The sequence below is a fragment of the Pinus tabuliformis genome, chromosome 3_2 (genome assembly GCF_031772625.1).
Source record: "Pinus tabuliformis cultivar Carrire ecotype Pingquan chromosome 3_2, CPIR1, whole genome shotgun sequence".
Taxonomy (NCBI): Eukaryota; Viridiplantae; Streptophyta; class Pinopsida; order Pinales; family Pinaceae; genus Pinus; species Pinus tabuliformis.
The window spans coordinates 825,488,979-825,511,301 of NC_142302.1; the positions used below are offsets into that span (position 1 = coordinate 825,488,979).

Below are 22,323 nucleotides of genomic sequence, written 5' to 3' on the forward strand. Positions count from 1 at the left end.
ATAAAAATTTGTAGCAAAATAAAATAATGGAGACTGAAAATAGAAGCAAGAAAAAGAAGACAAGTTGATAACAGAGTTCACCCCTCCTCGGCTACATCTTCAGGTCTGATTCTAGTGTGACCGCTTTATTAATATTCTCAAATGCTCAATTACAACTATGTACAAGCTCCAACTTGTCAAAAAAAATGCTTCCAATGCATTCAGAAGACCAAAAAACCCCTATTTTGGCTTTTGAAATGCTCAATTTGGAATCTGAATCACTGAATTAGGCCAAAAATACTCTCTGCCTACAACTTAAAACAAAATAGATCTGTAAACTATTCAACAAAACCCACATAGGTGGGTTGGTTGGGTGAGTTGATTATAAAGGTGGAGGTTAGGTGTTCTATCCATAATAGGTGTATTTTGTTGAGAGATATGACGGTGGTTGAATTATTTCGATAAACCTTAAGTGTGATATGGTGGCGTGGTCGATAGACCCACCACCATTTTTAACCCATATGCCATTCACCAGATATATTTGGTGAGTTCGTTAGCATATCCCAAAACTGACGTAGACATTCTTTAAATAACATATTTTTGCCATTGCTTAACAAGAACCTTTGGTGGCCTAGTGGTGAGGCACATGATTTGTAGGCAGCAAGTTAGGAGGTCGAATCTCATCCCCTCTAGTTTGGTTGGTCATAAATTTTTGGATCAATCACAGGGCTATGTGGCGACTCAGAATTGGTCCATGTGTCACCCTCTAATTGGGTGACATGGCTCAATTCCATTGGTCCACATCCACCAACTATACAATGACAGTTGTCAAAACCTAAGGGCACTACATGTCAACCAGAACCATGAATCTTGACTTTGATCACGAGCATTGACCATTGAATTTTTGCTCTATTTGAACCCAAACTTTGACCTTGCATATATTTTTCATACGATGTATGATTTTCCCTATTCAAGTTGCATTGGAATCAGAGGAATGAGCACTACAGATTGAGCTTGGTTTCATCTGCTTTTGAGAACTTTGAATTTTGAGAATTTTTTGAAACTTTGAGCATACTTTAGATCCTTCATATCATCGATGAAGAATCATCTCTGTGTAAACCAAGGTGAAATTGAAGAATGGCGAAGGAAAAAGGTTAGAGACCTAAGGCACCCAACTTCAATGAAAAAGGTGGGAAACTTCAATAGTCAAAGGAAAGGGGAGGGATTTATATATTAAAATTCATTCCAATTGGAGCATGGCACCCTTATATATATTTGGTGTAGCTTATGTCCTCAACAATCCTACAAAATATCCCATTCTATGCATTTAACGATATCTGGAAATAACCATTAAAAAATATTATTTATGCTCAAAATTTGTTCAAGCTAATTTTTTCATTAATATCCAACAAAATGGAAATGAGAGAGGCATTCTCCTTACATAAATAAAATTTCCTCCACATTACAAGTGTAACACTATGTTATTTACTAAAACTATTGAAAAATAGAAGTGGCCCAAGTTAAAAAATGTAGAAAAATATGCTAAATTACGTAAATGACCCATTTACCAACCTCAACACTAGATCATTCCTAAAACATGGTCCAAAAATTATCAAACTTTCCATATGTGTGGTTATAGGATGGCTAGTCCAACCATGCCTTCCTCCAATGTGATGAAAAGCCTCAAATTAAAGAATACATGTTCAAGCAAGGGCCCAAGGCTAGTAGACCGCTATAACTAAATCTCATTAGTGAGGAAGTGGTTAAAACAATAATTAACCACCTCTTAAATTATTTTTTTTTAGGTGATGTGGGAAGCTGTTCCATGGCTTTTGCTCAGTTAGTGGTGTAGCCTTAATGATTTCACGGGTGCAGAATGCAACACACAAACACTTTTGGAGGAAGACGTGGTAAGTATTTTGCCATTCAGATGGTGCATATTCAGACTTGTCTATATTTGAGATTAAACATTAAACGATGTAGTTTTAATTCTAGTGTGTTTTATTTTCATTGATACTTTGTATAGGTAACCATACTAATTTTTTTTTTTTAGGTAATCGATATCATTTGATTTAATCTTATAATAGTATCTATATGCATGTGTTTTTTTAATTTTACATAAATATATTATGTTAATTTGATCTTGTTGAATGGTTACATTTGAATGAAAATAAAATCGACTGAAAATAAGAAAATTAATTTGAAATTTATATTTCTAAAATTATGATAAAATTTAGAGGAAATTTATATGGTAAAGTACTAATATAGTTAAATATATTTTAGAATTTAGAATTTTATTTTATTTTTCTTAATATTCAATTCTAAATATATATGGTGTTTCTCAATTCCATTATAATTATAATGGTAAACATATTTATATAAGTGTAGGGTAATTTAATTATTCGATGGATTACATTTGTTGGTTAGAAACGTGTCGGTCAAAAATTTCTGTTATGTTGAAAGCCTGCTGAGAGCGACTAGTTGAAGAATAATCGAAGGCATTCTGTATAATTGATTCACCATCAGTGGTCTTATTACTTTTTTCAAAGCCATTGGTGCCACTGCACATAGTATTGTTGTCCATTAAGTCAATCTCACCTGACACGGTGAGACTGAGCATATCTAGGTGAGAAATGACGATATGGATAGAGGCGGTTCTGATCACACCTTCAATTTTTGAATCTATTTTCTCTCCTTTCTGCAGTTCAACCTTGTCCAGGAAAGGTTTTTAGGTCACCTGGCCACTGGGATTACAGTGTCCTCTATGAGGGTTTCATGCTTTTCAGCTTCAAAAATTGGCTGGTTACTTTGGAGGACCAACCCCCTCGTTAGATGGTGCCCCTTATCTGTGTTTCTTTCTTCCTATCGACTGGAAAATGCAATTCATGATGGTTATTTTTCTTGAGTTGCTGTGTTACTATTCCCTTCTGTGGTGAATGAAAGGTAAAGTAATTGTTTCCGCTTCTATGGCAAATGACCGCTGCAACCACAAATTCTCTTGGGGAAAATCAGCAGGTATGCCTAAATTCCACTCCAAAACAACAAATATAGGTGAACAAACATGCAAATGTTTTTCTTCTGGTTCTGTTAATCGCCTTCTAGTTTAAAAGCACTTTACATTTCCATATTCGTCTTGTTTTGGGGCCATTTAAAATACTTACTCAGTTATTTCTTCTTGGTGGCTATCCAAACCCCATCCCCTTTGGCCTCAATTTTCTGAAATTATTGTCATCTCTCGACCTTGCATTGACTTTAGGTTTCCAATATGAAAATTATGGTTTAAATGTATGGGATGTTACTACTGTTGTGTTGTACTTTAAATCTTCAAATTTCATAAGTTTTAATTTGGTTAATTTGGAAAGCCTTAGAAAGCACTTTCTGGTTTGTTTCTTCATTTCTAGGGGGATCCTTAAGCCTTTGTTCAAGTACTATGTTCAAAACCAAAATCCGTTCATGCCCATTTCACTGATTATTGAATCCAACAACTCTCCCATTTTTTCAGGCATAAGATTTAGGGACATTACATAATTTTTTTTCCTCTCTGTTCATGCTCTGGTCTCACCTTGGTTTTTCTGACTGTCGGAACAACACTCTCAGGTCATCATCAGTACTTTTCGGCATTATAGGTGGAGCGTGTGTCTACGAACACCTCACCTCGTAAATGCAAACACATCACTTGTATGCTTTCCCATGCATTCTCTGACCTCACTACTTTCAATATCTGGTCGATATTCCTTCTGTCAGTACATGTGCCTTGTTTCCTGATCCGGATTGTCCAAACGACAGTGTCGTTTTCCCATGGTATGCGAACATTAATCTCGCACATGCCCTCTGTCTCCTCGTTTATGTATATTGTCCTTCCCAATGCAACATGAAATTCTCTTAGATCATTCACACCTGTCTAATTTAATATCCGGCCTATCACTTTTTTTTCTCTTTGACAGACTGACAGCTCCATACGCCTCCCCTCCCTCGCATTTCCACCCTGGATGGATGTTGAATCCAACGTGTCCTCCAACTCGACTCTTATATAGGCCACCATGGAAGCAGAATCACTTCACATGGGCCCACACTCATTAGATGCATGGTGTACTACACTCGGGGATGACCGGGTGCCAGTTGTTGATTTATCGCTGCATTTATTGCAGGGTGGCAGACATGCATTCCATGAGCGTCGTCATAAGCATCGATCTATAAAGACCACTCCAACACCTCCACTTCTGGCTTTAGATAGTGCCACCCTAATAGACCGCATAAACATCTTACAAAAGCAAGCTCTTGTTGGTCGATGCTATTTCTTGGAAATGGAGGACTTTGAGATGCAGAATTGGTTAGGAAAGAAGTGGAAAACTATGCTCGGGTACCTACCTACTATGGTCATATTAATGAAAGGCTGGTACAACTTTCACTTTCTAAGTCAAGAGGACTTAGAGAAAATCAAGTCCATTCCATGGGTTCATGGAAAAAGCTTTCTGGCCTTGCGTAATTGGTACATAAGATATAATCCCCTGCACAATACTCCTATCAATAAATTGATCTGGGTTAAATTACCCAGTCTGCCTATTGAACTATGGACCAAACAGGCTCTAACAAACATAGGAAATGCCATTGGAGAATTTGTCTACGTGGACCCGAGGTGCCTTGGTGCATAGCATAAGAGAGTCGATTGGATTCTCATTGAAAAGGAATATCATCGGGGATATCTTGATCACATCAAACTACATTGGGAGGATATTAATCTCCATCAAATGCTGGATTGCTAGGGAGTTCCTTTTCGATGTTCTTTCTATCGCTGAATAGGGCACCTGCGTGAACAATGTCCACTTCGACTTGGAGGTCGCCTACATGGATGGAAATGCTATAACGCCTCCATATTGTCCAACTCAGATAGGGAACGTCTAAGCATAAAGGGTCAGAGGTTTAAGTCATAGAATCAGAATATGCCTCATCCAAGTATGTCTCGAAAAAAGTTCACATCACCCACTTGCTTTTGGTTCTTTGGTAACATCTCCAATCTCCATTCCATCCTCCCCAAATATTTTTGATAAGTCGGACTTTCCATTACCTAGCAGACCTACTCACTTTAATTTCTTCCCTCCTCTCGATCCTACCCCCTGTTAGGACCTTCCAAACCCTTTTCCGCTTTCACACCCGTATCATAACATTCCATCCACCTCGCATGTTGCATATGTACCCTCCCCTATTCCACCCCATCGACAATCCAAGGATAAAGGTCCCTCCCTTAGTGTCAACCCCCCCCCCCCCCAACTCACCTACTGCATCCCCTACAAATTCTTTCGGAAGTGAGTTGGACTTCCTTTTACAAAGAAAGACCCTAGAGCTACATTCTCTCATTATCCATAAGCCTAGGGACTCTACCTCCCCACACATCAACCCTACCTCGGCGGCTAACAGTACTATCTGTCGGAAGAAAAACCGAGGTAGCCGACATTTCCGGGGATGAAACAAGAATATCTCATTCGCTTCTCCAATGGACCATTTCCTTGTTGATGTTCCAATTGCAGACTTTTCATCCTCTGCGGCGCTTAGAGCATGGAAACCCGATGATCTGCTCACATGACTCTCATCATATCCCTAAACATCTGGGGTCTGGGGGTTGGACCAAAATATTTAGCTCTCAAAAGCCTACTTTTCTCCCTTCACCCATGTCTCATTCTCATACAGGAATCTATGCATAGCGTCACACAGGTTGTTCTATACTTTCGGAAAATGTTTCCGAACTAGCACATTTTTGCAACTGCATCTACGGGTCTCTCTGGGGTTCTGGTGGCCTTATGGGATCCTTCTTGGGTCTTTGTAAAGGCCTTCTGGTGTCTTTCAGGTATTCTACTGGAAGCCGACTTTTGCAAAATATCTCACCATGTTCACATTCTCAATGTTTATGCCCCCTACAAAGACAGATTCATTTTTTGGGATCGTCTTTTTTCCTCTCGAATGATCAAATTGGTTTCTCTTATCATTGTAGGAGGCCTGAACTGTACCATAAGTCGCGATGAAGTATGGGGCTGCTACAGGAAAATAAACCCTTTGGCCGGATTGATTCAAGATGTTATCCTCATGCATAACTTTGTAGACATATGCCCGACAAAAATTGCTCCAACATGGGATAATGGTCATTCTAAAACGACATATGTGGCCAAGAGGTTTGATCGCTTCCTTATCCACGAACAATTGTTAGAATGACTTGGGGATGTTCGCGCTGAAACCATCAGTAACTTCATTTCTGACCACGGGCCTGTCTCGCTACAATGGAGGAAAATAGGCATCTGTATGGGCATTCCTTTCAAATTCAACCAATCCTGGTTAGAAGATCTAGATTTTAATAAGGTAGTTCTAGAGACTTGGGGTCAACAAACTCTTCCTGATACTTCCCCCATGATTAATCTCCTTGAAAAATTGGACTCCGTTCGTGGGAATGTCAAGCTCTGCCAGAAATAGAAGCATAAGGATCTCAAGAAGGAACTCGTTGATATTCAAAATGAAATGGATTGTATGTTGCCTAAAATGTCCTCCCCCTGCCTACGAGAATTTGGCTCCGAATACATGAACTTGAACTTTGTAAGAAAAACATTGTTATGAAACCAACTCACCAAAAGATAGAAGAGATAGTTGAATGCCTTAGAATTCAGCCTCTTCGAGGGGGCAACCTCCTTTACATACACAAATGAACAATTCTTGGATGATACAAATGACAAGACCTCCTTTCTATATATAGGAATCTAAGGGGTCATAATATAATCAGAACGGACATAACAATAATAATGTAAGGGCATAATAATAACAATAGTGGGCTTTTATGGGGCACAATAGTAACAATATGGGTACTACATGGGTACAACAATATAATAAGGGGGTTGTACTAATAACAATAAGGGGTTACACTAGTAGTATAGGGGCCTAACATGCCGCTCTCCTTCAAAAACTGTTGTCCTCAACGCTTGAGTAGTTCTTGATGCTTTTGTATGAAATTTTTGTCCTCCCATGTGGAATCTTCAATGGGTAAGTTCTTCCACTTAATGAGATACTCTGAAAATCGATCGATTTCATAGTTGTCGGGTTCTTGTTTCTTTGATTGCTCCAGGTTCCAATATGATTTTTCTTCCTCTTCAAGTTCTGGAAATATTGTTTGAACTGGGATCTTCTGCAGCTTTTGAATGAGTGGCCACACTTCTTCATCCTTCTTCTATTCATCCCATGCTTCGTTTATCCAATCTATTTGGGTAATAGAAATAGCACAAAACAATGCTTCCACATCCTCATCCTTTCTTGAGAGTGCATCTGCATCTAAATTTTGCTTCCCTTTTCTATAGATGATGCCAGAGTCATAACCCAACATATTTGTGACCCATTTTTTCTGTTCTTCTAAAGATAATGTTTTTCCTAAAAGGTATTTAAGACTATCATGATCCATTTTTACCTTGAAGTGTCTTCCCATTGGGTAAGGTCGCCATTTCTTAAGTGCATGTAGTATTTCCAAAATTTCATTCTCATAAATAGCTTGCTTGAGATGTAGCCATAAAAATTCCCAATCACCTACATCAAAACATTTTTCATTGCTTTGTTGATCTACCTGTTGTTTCATTCGATTCTGTACCAAAGTGGCGTTATCCTTTAAAAGTTGGAGAACTTGTTGTTGATGTTCGATGTGATCTTTCACTGCTTGAACCTTTTTCTTCTTGATATGTCCTTCTATATTTAGAGTTTGAGGAGTGGTAATTTCTTCCAATGCTTTACAAGATATGGTTAGATTCCTTTCTTGATGCTCGATGTGATCTTTCATTTCTTGAACATTTTTCTTCTTGATATGTCCTTCTATCTTGATAGTTTGAGGAGTGGTAATTCTGGCCAATGCATTACAAGATATGGTTAGATTCATTTCTTCTTTCTCGATATGATCTTTCACTTCTTGAACGCTTTTCTTGTTGATATGTCCTCCTATATTGAGAGTTTGAGGAGTGGTAATTCTTGCCAATGCTTTACAAGATATGGTCAGATTCATTTCTTCTTTCTCTGGGGTTGGTTCCTAGTGTATATCCTCTTCTTTCAATGTTTCTTGATCCTTTTCTTCCTCCTCTTCATAATCTATGTAAAATAATTTCTTCTCAACACACTTATGACCTTTAGCGCATTTGCTATCACAATTGTAACAAAGCCCTTCTTCTCGTTTTTCTTCCAAATGTTATGGTGTCACCCTTGTAGGTTGTGGAAGGCTAGGAGAAACAAGACTTCCATGTTTATAGTTGTGAGGGGTAGAATTGCTTGTTTCCATAATTTCGTTTTCAATTTTTCTTTCCAACTCGAATGCCTCCTCCAATGAATCAGGTTCCCAAAAACGAACCTCATGTTGAACGTTATCCTTTAAAGTCCCTATGAAGACATCAATCCTTTGCTTCTCTGGAATATAATTTACCCTTCTATTCAACTTTTGAAAGTCCTCAATGTGCTCTTGCATTGAACCCTTTTGTTTGAGATTTATCAATTGACTAAAGAATGTGTTGCTTTTTGTATCCTCATAATGTGCTGTCATTTCTTCCGTAAAAATTGCCCAGGTGATAATTTGTTTACGAGAGCAAATCCATTGATACCATACAAACTAATTTGGTTACAAATATAAAGTTGCAGTACGTACCTTTTGTGTGTTTTTCACATTATTGAGATCGAAAAATTGCTCCATCTGTAGTATCCATGTTACGGGATCCTTGCCATGAAACTTCCTCATATCGATTTTTGGAATATGGCAGGTCTTTGATCCAACATTAGTGTCTATGAAATCATGATTAACATTTCTTTTGTTCTCATTATGAGTTTCCTTTACTACTCTTTCACCATTAGTGACCATTTCCTGTAGCAACTTATTCAAATTTATCTTCAATTCTTCCATCTTATCATCCATGCCATCCATCTTAGCGTCCACGCCATTCATCTTAGCCTCCCTACCATTGATATTAGTTTCCACACCATTCATCTTAGCTTCCATGCCATTCATCTTTGCTTCCACGTCATTCATCTTAGCTTCCACGCCCTTTATCTTAGATTCCACACCATTTATCTTAGCTTCTGTTAGCTTTTGTGAGAGTGACATTTGTTGCACTTGGTCTTGTAATTTTGATATATCATGTAGCATTTCTTCCTCTTCTTCATGAGTCATGCTAGAGCTTTCAGATCGTTTACTAGGTGTTTCCGTTTTCTTTCTTTGGGGCATGAATTACCGATAATAATTCTTCACTATTCCCTTTGAATTCCTTCAAACTAATTTTTCAAACCAAGCTTATGCAAATATTAAAAAAAATACACACCTTTTTTTCACTTTGTAGGCACTCGATATTGAATATGGTGTATCTCTGTAATTTCAAATCTTTCAATTTTGAAATTACGATCTGTAGTAGCCCTCTATGTCCTCTTTCCAATGCCACCAGTGTGATTGAAATTAGATTCTCCAAGAAAGAGTTATGCACAATCTCCCAAGATGACCTGATTATATACCTTTTCAAAAGAGCGAACTTTTATGAGGTGCCATGTGTCACTGTTTTGACCTTTAGGTCTAAAAAATATACACAAGAAACTACAATCCGTCCTTTTTCTGTAACTTCTTACGAAATTTCAATCTGATGCTCAAAACAAAAGTTATGACAATTTTCCCAAGGTCACATGTTTGGAATGTAATTTAGGAGTTTGCAAAAAGACCAACTTCGTCAGATCATATCTCTGCAAATGTAGCGCGAAAATCTCTGAAATTTGGACGCGAGGTTCAACGTGATTTCGTCTCAAATGGGTTTTTTTGTTCACCTCTAAAACATCACAGAAAAAGAGTTATAGCGAAAATTCCACGATGACCTATTTGGAGCAACGAAACCCTAGAATCCAAGGCTCTGATACCAAATGTTATGAAACCAGCTCACAAAAAGATAGAAAAGATAGTTGAACGCCTTCGAATTCAGCTTCTTTGAGGGGGCAACCTCCTTTACATTACACAAATGAACAATTCTTGGATGATACAAATGACAAGACCTCCTTTCTATATATAGGAGTCTAAGGGGTCATAATATAATCAGAACCGACATAACAATAATAATGTAAGGGCACAATAATAACAATAGTGGGCTTCTATGGGGCACAATAGTAACAATATGGGGACTACATGGGTACAACAATATAATAAGGGGGTTGTACTAATAACAATAAGGGGTTACACTAGTAGTATAGGGGCCTAACAAACATTCTTTCTATTGAGGAATATACCTGGAGATTGAAAAGGAGGGTGACCTAGATAAAGGAAGGCGATCGTAACACTAAATTCTTTCACCGGTATGCAAATCATCATTGCAACATAAACTCCATCTGGGAGATTATGGATGAGGACGACCAAATTCATCAAACACAAGAAGGAATTTGTAATGCTGCTATACATTACTTTCAAAAGGCATATGACAAAAATGACAATATATTGGCAGAGGATCTAATTTGGGGGATAGAGCCTTATCCCACTATGTACGAGGACGAACAGAATGATGATTTCTACAAGGAAGTCACAGACGAAAAACTTCTAAATGTGCTAAAATCTTTTAAGAGTGATAAAAGTCTCGGTCCTGATGGATGGACGATAGAGCTCTTTACTCATTTTTTTGAAATTCTCAAAAAAGATCTATTAAGCATGGTGGAAGAATCTAAGTCCATGGGCTATATACATCAACATATCACTTCTACATATATCACCCTCATTCCAAAGAAAAACAATGAAAAATGTTTCTCGAAATTCAGGCCTATTTCCCTGTGCAATATTATATACCAAATCATTTCAAAGACTATTGTAGGTAGAATGCGAAATACTCTTTCGCGATATATCTCTCCAGAAAAACATGGTTTTCTCCATAACAGGCTCATCCACGATGTTGTTGCAAACATGGCGGTGAGTATGCATACGATCCACACCAAGAATCTAAATGTGGCAATTTTCCAAATTGACCTAAGGAAGGCATAAGACTGCCTGGATTGGGGATTCCTTAGGTGCGTCCTCATCAAAATTGGACTAAGACCTAGATGTATAGATTTGATAATGGCATGTGTGGACAATGTAAATTATGTTGTCATAATAAATGGTTATCCAACAAAATATTTTCGGGCTACTCGAGGCTTGCGGTAGGGATTCTCACTCTCCCCCCTTCTCTTCATTCTAGCGATGGATAGCCTAAGTCTGCACATAAAAAGAGCGGTTCTGGAGGAACAGTTCCGGCCACTGAAGATGGGAAGCAACATCAGCATCTCCCACAGCCTTTTTGTTGATGATATTCTTATCCTGGGTATGCTCTGTCACTTTTCCTGGTTATGTCTCTTTAATATTTTCAACAAATTCGCAAATGCTACAGGATTTCACATAAATAATAGCAAATCTGTAATATATCATGGATTTTTCACTATGGATATTACAACATATATAGAAGGTTTATTTGGCATCAAGGCAATGTCACTTCAAAAAGGAATGAAATACCTAGGATATCGCATAAAACCCTACTCTTACAAAACTGTTGATTGGAAATGGATTATAGACTGTTTCTTCAAAAGGATATTTGCGTGGGAGTTCAAAAGCCTTTCATTGGGGGTGCAAGTCGTCCTCACCCAAGTAGTTTTAGAACAAATGGGAGTTTATTGGGCTCATCTATATCTCATCCCTGCATCCATTGTTAATGAATTAAACCGCCTAACAACAAACTTCATTTGGGGGGGGAACCATGAAAGGAAAAAATATCATCTGACCAAGCTATCCAACATTACTCTCCCTAAGGAATTGGGTGGATGGGGGATTATGGACCTTTGTAGATTTGGTGGAACATTGTTGATGAAATCTTTATGGAGGGGCTTTTTTGGGGATGGTACTTGGAGTAAAATCATACAACACAAATACCTCAAAGATAAAAATTCCAGGTTTTGGTATAGAAAGGGCACCATATGCATCAAGTAGGGATGTGCCATTTGGAAAAGCTTCCAGAAAATGGATAAAATTTTCTTTCAACAACTTGCATGGAAATTTCAAACTGGGAATTGTATGCTCATTACTGTTGACCCTATCCTTGGTGCTAGGGAAGAATTCTCAATCCCTGAGAACATCAAAAATCACCTAAACAGACAAGGCATTTACTTCTGGGGTCAAGCCATAAGTGATTGGCAAGGTCCACTACCCATTTGGAAAGAAGCTCACTCCCTTGGTCTTAATGGCCATATGGCTCTGGAATGGAACAAAATTATTGTTGTTATCAAACACATTAGCATTTGCTGCACAGGCTCCCGGGACTCAATCACTTGGAAAGGAAAGATGACAACTAACAATATCATTGTTGCTGATACGTATTCTACTCTTTCCAGGATGTCGACATTGCAAGCAGAACTCCATTTCCCTTATGCCTTTTGGAAAACAAAAAATCTAAATAAAGTCATCATCTTCTCATGGTTGGTCTTCCACAATAAGAATCTGATCTGGGAGAACCTACAGAAAAGGAAATGGCATGGGCCAGGTATATCCTCTATTTGTAAAAGAGATACTGAAAACAACAATCATATTTTCCTACATTGTCTACATACTATTCAGGTATGGAAGAAGTTGTCTAAAATTTTTGGTTTTCAGTATATCCTTCATTCCTCCATCAAGGATTCCCTACAATGGTGGAGCACTCAGAAGTCCTCCTCGAGAGCCATTCCACTACTTATCATATGGGCCATCTGGAACTAGCGAAACAAGTATCTTTTTCAGAACTCACTAGAGGATTTCCATTTGGTCATTGATAGAATCATATCTAACTTCTCTGTTTTCTCTTCACAACCCACTCGTCCCAGCAACAACCCTCAAATGCACAACAATACACAGTTTCTGTATCCGATGGGTTTTTTTGATGGAGCACTACAAAGAAGTTCCTGTGCAAGTGGTGTTTGGATTGCTATATCAGCTGAACTATCCTACAGGATCTTTTGGAATGGAGGTTGTGGCACCAACAACAAGGTGGAAGCAATAGCTCTATGGGGCCTCTTGTGGTTTAGCAACTTTCTTAATATTCCTTACTTGCACATATACAGAGACTTGAAGATCATTATTGATCAAGTATTGGGAAAAGCCGCCATTAACACTCCTATGCTACAAGGATGGCTGAAGAGAATAGAGCTCCTTTGGCAGCTTCATGAAGGTTCCACAATCCAGCATACTAACAGATCCCAAAACAAGGAAGTAGATAGATTATCAAAAAAAGGATTGCTTGGAATGTCAGGTAAATGGTATTTGGAGATCACCTGGGAGCACAACACATATGACATGGGGGAATTCCTATTTCCAGGTTAAATCTAAACCTCCCTCCTTTTTCTGCAAATTTTGTATATGTCTCTTTTGATTTGTATATGTCACTTTTTGATTGTTGTTCTGAACAATATATGTATTTTTTTTGCTTTACAAATGGGGATGCTCCTCTCTCCCTGAATACTAAAGAATATATGCACCTAGGGTGATGTGATCTTTTTTTATGGACTATGTATATTTAGTAGCTCACCTTTTCTCCTCTCGTGAGAGATGGAGAACAAGTTTCCAAATCATCTTGTGAATTTGTACATTTTTTCTCAGTTAATATAATATACAACTTTTTTCTTACTAAAAAAAATAAACAAAAAAATTCTCTTATTTTTCTTACTGAAATATATATATATATATATATATATAAAATAAAATCTCTTATATAATTTTTACCCAAAAACTTTGTTTGAACCATTGTAATTCTCACATATATAAAAAATTTGTACAAAGTAATTTTTTATTTTAAATGTTTTAAATTATTTTGAAATTTTAAAATGAACTAATTTAAAGAAATAAACATGATAAAAATTAACTATTAAAAATTATATATATATATATATATATATAATTTTTAATATATATATATATAATTTCATTTAAAAACAAAAATTAACTATTAAAAATTATATATATATATATATATAGATATAATTTGATTTAATAAAGTAAAATAAGGAGGTCGATATTTTTGAATATTTTGTAATTATGCTTAAAATTTTTTGAGATAAGTGTAATTGTAGGTTTATTGATTTAAATTATAAATAAAGTTCGTAGTGTGATAAATACTTTAAAATAATTTTAATATTTCGTGAGTCAAATAGGTTTTTGTGGAATAATATAGCCATGCTTTTCTGGGCAAAAACACACCATTGGTTATGTTATTTCCATTTTTTTCTACATAAAATGGAATGGACTACATCAGTTGCTTTGCGAATACGCAATGCATCAAGACATGACTGGCTGTGACTTTTCATTTGAGTGTTCGTTAAGAAGTACAGTTCGGCACATTATTACAACTTTTAAATGCATTTTCCAGGGATGCAGTACGTATGCTCTATTTGTCCGAATCAGTTAATCTCGCAGGAAGGGAATTGGTATGTCTATCGTAAAGTCTGCTGTGGGGTCCAAAACGAATTTTCATAGTTTCTGCGCACATATTGACCGTTACCGACACAAGGAATCTTCCCCATTCGGGCCGCTAGACTTGATTATCATTCCATTTATCTAAACCCTTCTCCTAATAAAAAAAACGCCTTCTCCATATTGGAATCCATGCCCGAAACCATATTTCAACTTACTTTCTATGAATGCTATTCCTTAGTCTCCTTGGGATTGATTTAATCACATTCAATCCTTAGTCTTGCTCTCCTTCGGATTGATCAGGTTCATATTGAACCCTTTAATTATTTGATGACTTCGATGGCATCGAGCAGCCCCCGAAAGTCATCTATTCACGAATGCTTGACCATCCATTAAATATCTACACCACACAATCTATATATTGGGCGTCATATCAACATTAGAATCTAAATTTGATTTCACAGGTATCGAGTCGCGTTCAACGTCGTTAGTGCTGCTAAGTCCTTTCATGGAAGAAAACAATCAACACTCATCCATGAAACACCTACGCCACACAAATATCAGATTCCAAAAGCTCCCGCGCATAATGTTGATACCATCTCAATATCGAATACCCCGCATACTGTCGACACCTTCTCGATATTGGAATCCATGCTGAAACGATATTGACATATCAACATTAAAATCTAAATTTGATTTCACCGGTACCGAGTCGCGGTCAACGTCGCTAGTGCTAAGTCCATGGGTCGTTAGTGCTAAGTCCTTTCATGGAAGAAAGCAATCAACACTCGTCCATGAAACAATAGGCTTTTCTGGAATAGTATAGCAATGCTTTTCTGCGCAAGAACCCACCAATGGTTATGTTATTTCTAATTTTTTCCTACATTAAATGGAATGAACCACCTCAGTTGCGTAACAAAAACGCAATGCTGTCTGTGACATTGCATCTAGCAGCCTTCGAAAGTCAATCTATTCATTAATGCTTGACCATCCATCAAAGGCAACGCCTAACCAGCCATCCCCAGGATATTTAATGCCCAGGGATATGCACTCAGCTTAGCCCAATAACACGCTAAAGCCCAAATATTATTTAATGCCGAAACTCCCCGCTCCCGTGTTATCGCGTTAACCAACATGCATATCCCCGAACATTAAATACCCTGGGAATAGCTGGTTAGACATTGCCTCATCCATCAAATATCTACTCCACACAATCTAAATATTGGGCGTCATATCAACATTACAATCTAAATTTGATTTCACTGTTATTGAGTCGCCCTGAACATCGTTAGTGCAAAGTCCTTTCATCTAAGTCCTTTTTCACGGAAGGAAACAATCAACAATCATCCATCAAACACCTACCCCACACACCATTTCAATATCGGGTTCCAAATTCATTTTCAATTATATTGAGTCATTCTCAACCTGCGAATCTTAAATATTTTGAGTAAAAGAATGATCAATTTTTTATAAATTTCAAAAGAAAAATAGTGTGTATTCATTGAGTCATTCTCAAGCTGCTAATCTTAAATATTTTGAGTAAAAGAATGATCAATTTTTTATAAATTTCAAAAGAAAAATAGTGTGTATTTATAGTTTAGAGTGAATAACAAATATAAAAATAAAATAATACGAATACTGTAGATACTCAGAGATCTCAAAATCCTCAGCATAAAAATTAGAAACTCTAACGAAATAAAAAAAATTAAATATTTAATAATATTTGATTACATCATAACTAAAAATTAAACTAATTACTTTTCAGTTTAATTTTTATGATGAATTCAATCAATAATTTTAATCTATATTCAACATTGATTGATTTATAAATACTATCATTTTTCTACCACCAAAATCTAAGATATCATTAGATATCATTATTCTAATTGTCTCTTTATTTTAATGGGCTCTTATGATAAATTCAAGTCAATAATTTGTGATAAATTGAAGTGTAGGCAACCCACGATGTTAGGAATATTAATCATGTTTGAAAAAAAATTATCAAATTTTACCCATAAAATATCTATCAACACTATTTATAGCAAAGCTAAAATTTGGTTTTAATGCCATTTAGTTAATATAAAAATACCAATCTTCAAATCCTTTTAAGGAAGAAAATAATCAATTAAAAAAATTGTTAATTTACATTTTATCTTCTCTAAAATAATAATTCAAAAAGTTAAAAAATAGATGTAAATTTTCTAAATCATATTTCACGAGCTAAAAAAAGAAAATTATATTTAATATTGGCAATTTATTGAGGAAGTGACTCTTTGCAGGACAAATTTTTGTTATTTTTAATTGAAATCGAGGAGAGATTTTTTAACATTTAAGTTGTTTAATCTGTTATGTATTCAAAAATGCTTTTTAAACAACAAAATATTCCCTAAAATATTATCATGATAAAATTTGAAATCAAGTTTAAAATTTATCCCAAAATTAATTAAGTCATTTTGTCTTTTTAATTAATTTGATTAATTAAAGAAATGGATATATGAACAAGTTTCATATGAAATCAGTTATGGTTTTATAAGCATGTGGTATTGATAAATCATCATATGAGCCTATGGTGTTGTAACAAAACCTATTTAGACATAAAATATTTGCACAATAAAATGAAGATGAATCTTCATGATTAAAAATAGTGTTACATTTATATTTTATTTTATATATGTTTAATAATAATAATAGCCCATGGAGCATAGAATAAATGGTAATGAGATATAATGCTAAGTCACTCCATGTTGTGAAAGTCACCTATTTAAAATTATATAGAAAAAATTCAATTATATTAAATGTTAGTGTGGCATAAGCTAAATATAATCCCCATAATTTTTACGACTTACATATTCTTAAACCAAAAAATAAACCTATAACTATCCCTTCAAACACATTGACAAACAAAAACACTACTAATAATTTTAATACAATTAACTTTCATATTTTTTAAACTTTTATAATAAAAAAAATATTATAAAAAAAATATTTTAAAATATATTATAAATTAATACCTATAAACATTTATATAAATTAAATTAGTTAATATATAATATAAATAATCCATTTTCATAAAACCAAAAGCTAAGCTATCCCATATTGTTGACACTATCTTATCTTAATACTGAAATTGATACCAAAAGATGCATTTTATAAATGTCGTGTCTTAATCTCCCTTCGATTGTAATTTGATATTTATCATTTCTGTGTGGAGGTTTGGTCGTATAGATCTTTAATAATTATATTTATCGTGGGTCTATTATCAAAGTTTAGATGTGTAAATATCGTGCATAAATTGTATGAATAATTGAAAGTTAAAATTAGAACTTAAGCAAGTATTTTTAAAAGAATTAGAAGTAATATTGGAGTCAAACAAGGTTGCACATTGTCTCCTATCTTTTTTGGTTATTAAAATTTTTTTATATATTGAAAAGCTCGAAGAGTGGGTAAATTCGCAAGGGGTTGACTTTATCCATTTGTGCAAGTTTATTATAAGAGCTTATTTTGATTGCTAAATTTTCTCTTGGTTTGCAAAAGCACTTACTTTTGCATGAAAATTTTTGTAGAAGGGTGGGGATGCAAGTTAATATTAGCAAAACAAAAGTAGTGGTTTTCTCTAACAAAAGAAAACATAACGAGTGTAGGTTCTACTTTGAAGGAAACACTCTGGAAGTGTAAGTTCTACTTTGAAACACTCTTGAACAAGTTGAGGATCACAAATACATCAAAGTTGACTTCAACAGAAATCTAACCAGGGACTACTATAGAAAGGAAAGGAAAATATTTTATGCTTTTATGGGAGTGGAAAACCACTCAAACTCCTTTTGGGCTTTTAGTGATTCTGGTGATTCTCTATCATTGTGAATTGTGGGCTAGTAGTACATCCCACATGCAGTGGACACAAATTGAGAAAATACAAAATCCCTTGATCACAAAAAAAAAAAAATCAAAATTAGAACGGTAGTTCGTTATGTTATCTCGTAAAGTGAAATAGGGGCTCCTCCTATTGAAGCAATTGTTATAGTGCTAGTCATAAAGTATTTAAAATTTTTTGACCAAATGGAAGAGAGAAGATGGCCCAAGGTTGTCTTTGATGACATATTGTGCAAAAGAAAGAAGACTTAAAAAAAAATTGACCAAATGGAAGAGAGAAGATGGCCTAAGATTGTTTTTAATGACATGTTGTGCAAAAGAAAGAAGACTTGGATGCAGTGAAATCTCAGATGGTTTACTGAATGGGGTATTTGCTTGAACTTGTGTCTTACAAACAAAATTAAGATGAAAACTTCTGTAAATTCCACAAGTGTACTTGGGATAAGGAGGTAGGGAGAAAGAAAAAAATACTATATTGAATGGTTTAATCCCACTCATACTCACAACAAGAAGCATACATAGGGACCAATATTTCTTAAAGAGCTTACATAGGGGCCAATATTTCACAAAATATACAGATATTCTAGAAACTAGCTCTTGAATAAGCTATTCAAACAAGAAAATCGTTACATATAAAAATCAGATAGAAAAACAATATGTCCCCTAAACTATTTTTGTAATCTAGTGAAAATTAAAATAATTTGTTTTTTCTTCTTCTACAAAAACCAATAAGCCGTCAATTTTGACCGACTAGTTCCACTGCTAACTTTTAAAATCATAAAACATATTTATTTTTAATTATTAAGAAAACTTTCATCATTTCAAAATCTCAACTCAACCTCCGAAGATCTGAATATTGACCATAAGCACAGAGAAAAAATCTTAGAGGAAAAATCAATTATGCTACTTGAAGGTTATTTTTTCCCCTCTAAATGAATGTCTCCCTCATTCGAGTCTGCGTTGAGAGGAAATTTGATTTCAATGGTATGCAGTCATCCTCCAAGTTATTGAGATATAAGGACGACTCTAGGTTCCAATCCCAAACCTTATAGGTATTGTCTCGAGTGATGGTAAAACTTGTTCATTTTCCACTTCTGCTTATAATGGCAGCGATCATGATTGCAGTCAGTGTTGCAGTTGAGGATCCCCATTCTAAATTGGTGGGCGAAGGGTGCATCCCCCACATGTATGTTAATGCTACAACGTTTGCAGACAATCTCAATTATGTTTTGCAATCCCTCTTTTTAAATCTCTATGCAAATGGCTTCACTACTTCAATGCAAATCGATTCTGGAAAAACAGATCCTGCCGGAAGTATTTGAACGCTAGTGAGTTCTCCCAGTGCGTGAATGAAGTGGCGAGAGAAGCAAAAGCAATGAGTCCTAAACCTAATGGTGCTTGGATTCATTTCGACGGTTGTCTTCTCTGCTATGAGAATAATACTTTTTATAGTCAGGGTGTGGACCCTGGGAATTATGTTTATTGTGCCGCAACAAATTCCAGCGATCCACAAACATTCCTTGAAAGAGCCCGGTACTTGTCCACGCAACTCATAACCAATGCTTCTAAAGATAATGGTTACGTCGTTGGCTCCATTGATGGCTCCTTATATGTTCTTGCTCAATGTTGGCCTTCACTGACCAATCTTAGTTGCCAAGCCTGCTTGATGCAAGCTCAGACTTAGGTACTCAAACGTCCTCCAATGTTTGATGGTCAAGGCCTCGAGGCGGGCTGTTTTATGTGCTACTCAATTTACTCCTTTTTCACAGATAACCAGACTGCGGGTAAGAGCTTCTAGATTTGCTACCACTATTTGGAATTTGATTTTCATTTTCATATAACATGTATCTTGATTGGTAATTTTTTTCTTTTTTTTTCACTTTAAACTCAGCATTGCCAAATTTTACACCATCGTCGGGGGAAATCGTCATTGAAAACAGTGCCTATATTGTTAGGATGCATTAGCAGAGTAGCTCTGGTGAGGGTGATGTGCTCGATACCCTTCTGACGATTCTATTGACATATTAGACATGGAGATAACTATGATCAAACAGGTGAATGTATATTCTTTCATTGTAGTTGTTTCCACGCTAAATTCTTCGGAGTTCCTTAACTTGCTCATATACAATGCCGATAATAAAATTTCTTTGATGACGCTCTGTAATTTTTTTATGACGTTCTGCACAGATGAAAATTTACCTGCAAGGGGGATTTTCGAGTGTTGGAGGTACTACACACCTACATGCAGAAACTTAGTTAGAGCGTGGGACTACATGCAAGATTCCTTCTGTATGATTTACTCCCTGATTTTCTCCTTCTTTAACTCCGCAACTGGCTAGTTCTTCTGCATGATTTACTCCCTGATTTGCTCCTCCTTTCACTCCACAACTGGCTAGTTCTCTCTGGAAATTGTTGTAGGTGTTGAGTCCTCTCATTAATCACCACTATGGTGCATTACCTTGGGATCTTCACCCAGTAATGCTATATCATGAGCATTGTAACCTATTTTCTAATGAATCATTCTTTTGTTCTTTCGATTTTCTTTTAGTGTTTTTGCTCTGCAAAGTTGTGTGTTCAACCTTTACTAGTTAGATTCGTCTGTGCAGGTTTTCTAACACATTTACATGGTATTAGAGCCCACAGGTTGCTAGATAAAAGGTGCACTAGTACTTTATTTTGCAGGTATTACAGCTTGGAAATCAAAGATCAGCAGAAAAATGGAGTTTCCCAAAGCATCGATCCTAACACCATATAACTATCACGAATTGAAGGACCAAATGACTCGATACCTTTGTAAAAAAGGATTTTACAGGATTACCATGGCTGCAGAAGTGGAACCCACTTTAGCCATAGAGAAATCCAAGTACCTCAAAGGCATGGATGAGGCCCACAAATCCATATGCATGTGCATCTCCCCAGAGTTGCAGTTTCATCTATCTGCCTGCAATACTCCCAATGAGATTTGAAAAAAGGTTGAATAACTCTGTGGGAAATAGGACGAGATGAAAGGACATCTACTCGAAGTGGAGTTGTTGTCATTGGATCCACGAAACTATGACAAAATTCAAGACTTTTTCACCAAATATAATGATCTATTGCTGCAACTCAAGGGTTGTGGAATTGACAAATCTAAGGAGGAGAGTCGCCAAGTTCTCTCTATTATGTCAGAGCTTGGACTGGAATACTCTGTCTTTGTGTCTACATTTCATTCAGTAAGGCTCGCAACAGGTAAATCCTACACTATGCCTTCTCTCAAAGAGTTCATGGAGTCACTTAATTTTGAGCAAGATAAACTCATTGGCATGGGGAAAATCAAACCTCCAAAAGCGCAGGCACTAGCTATGCATGATGGCAGCCACAATAAAAATCACAGATCTGATTCAAATCAAAAAAATCAGTAGCAAAAAGACAACGGAAAAGTGCATTCCCATCCAAAGAAGGAAGGGTACACCAAGCCCTTCAATGACTCCTCCGGCTCCATAAATGAGAAAGGGAAGAAAGGAGACAAATGCACCTACTGCCACTGAGGATTCCATCCAGAATCCTCCTGCATGAAGAAATAAATTGACCAAATGGTAGAAATCCTTCAGACGCACAACCTTTGGGACCACATCTCTCAGGGCGCCAAGAAGAAAACTCAGGATCCACCACACAGGAAAGGTAAAAATTTTCATGATTTAGTTGCAATTAATTCTTCCCCTGATGCATGGATTATAGATTTTAGTGCATCACATCATATGTCTACTGCAAAGGAAGTCTATTCCTCTTTGGATGCATGCAAAGGACCTCCCATCCTCATGGGAGATGACTCACCTATTGAGGTCACCGAAAAAGGTAGAGTGGAACTTTTACATGGAAGCTTTGAAGATGTGCTTCATGTTTCAAAACTTTTGGTAAACCTGCTTTCAGTTTATCAGATCACTCATTCCGGCACCGGAAAGAGAGTGGAATTCACTCCAGATGCAGTGAACATATATGACCTACATAATAGCTCCAAAATTGCAACCGGTGAGGTAAACAATGGAGCGAGACTGTATACATTTTCT

At 36.1% G+C, this 22,323-nt stretch overlaps 1 protein-coding gene across 1 annotated transcript; it reads left to right on the top strand.

Moving 5' to 3' along the window:
- Positions 1-19,380: 19,380 nt before the first annotated feature.
- LOC149183211 (antimicrobial ginkbilobin-2-like protein) lies at positions 19,381-19,961 on the top strand. The gene is made up of 2 exons (XM_089414870.1): positions 19,381-19,463; positions 19,580-19,961. Exons 1-2 carry the CDS (start codon positions 19,381-19,383, stop codon positions 19,959-19,961), a joined length of 465 nt encoding a protein of 154 aa, XP_089270996.1.
- Positions 19,962-22,323: the final 2,362 nt, after the last annotated feature.

Coding starts and splice junctions, on each gene's coding strand:
- LOC149183211 (XM_089414870.1), top strand. CDS start 19,381: ATGGCAGCGATCATGATTGCAGTCAGTGTTGCAGTTGAGGATCCCCAT. Junction 19,464..19,579: donor GAAGGGTGCATCCCCCACAT/GTATGTTAATGC, acceptor CTGGAAAAACAG/ATCCTGCCGGAAGTATTTGA.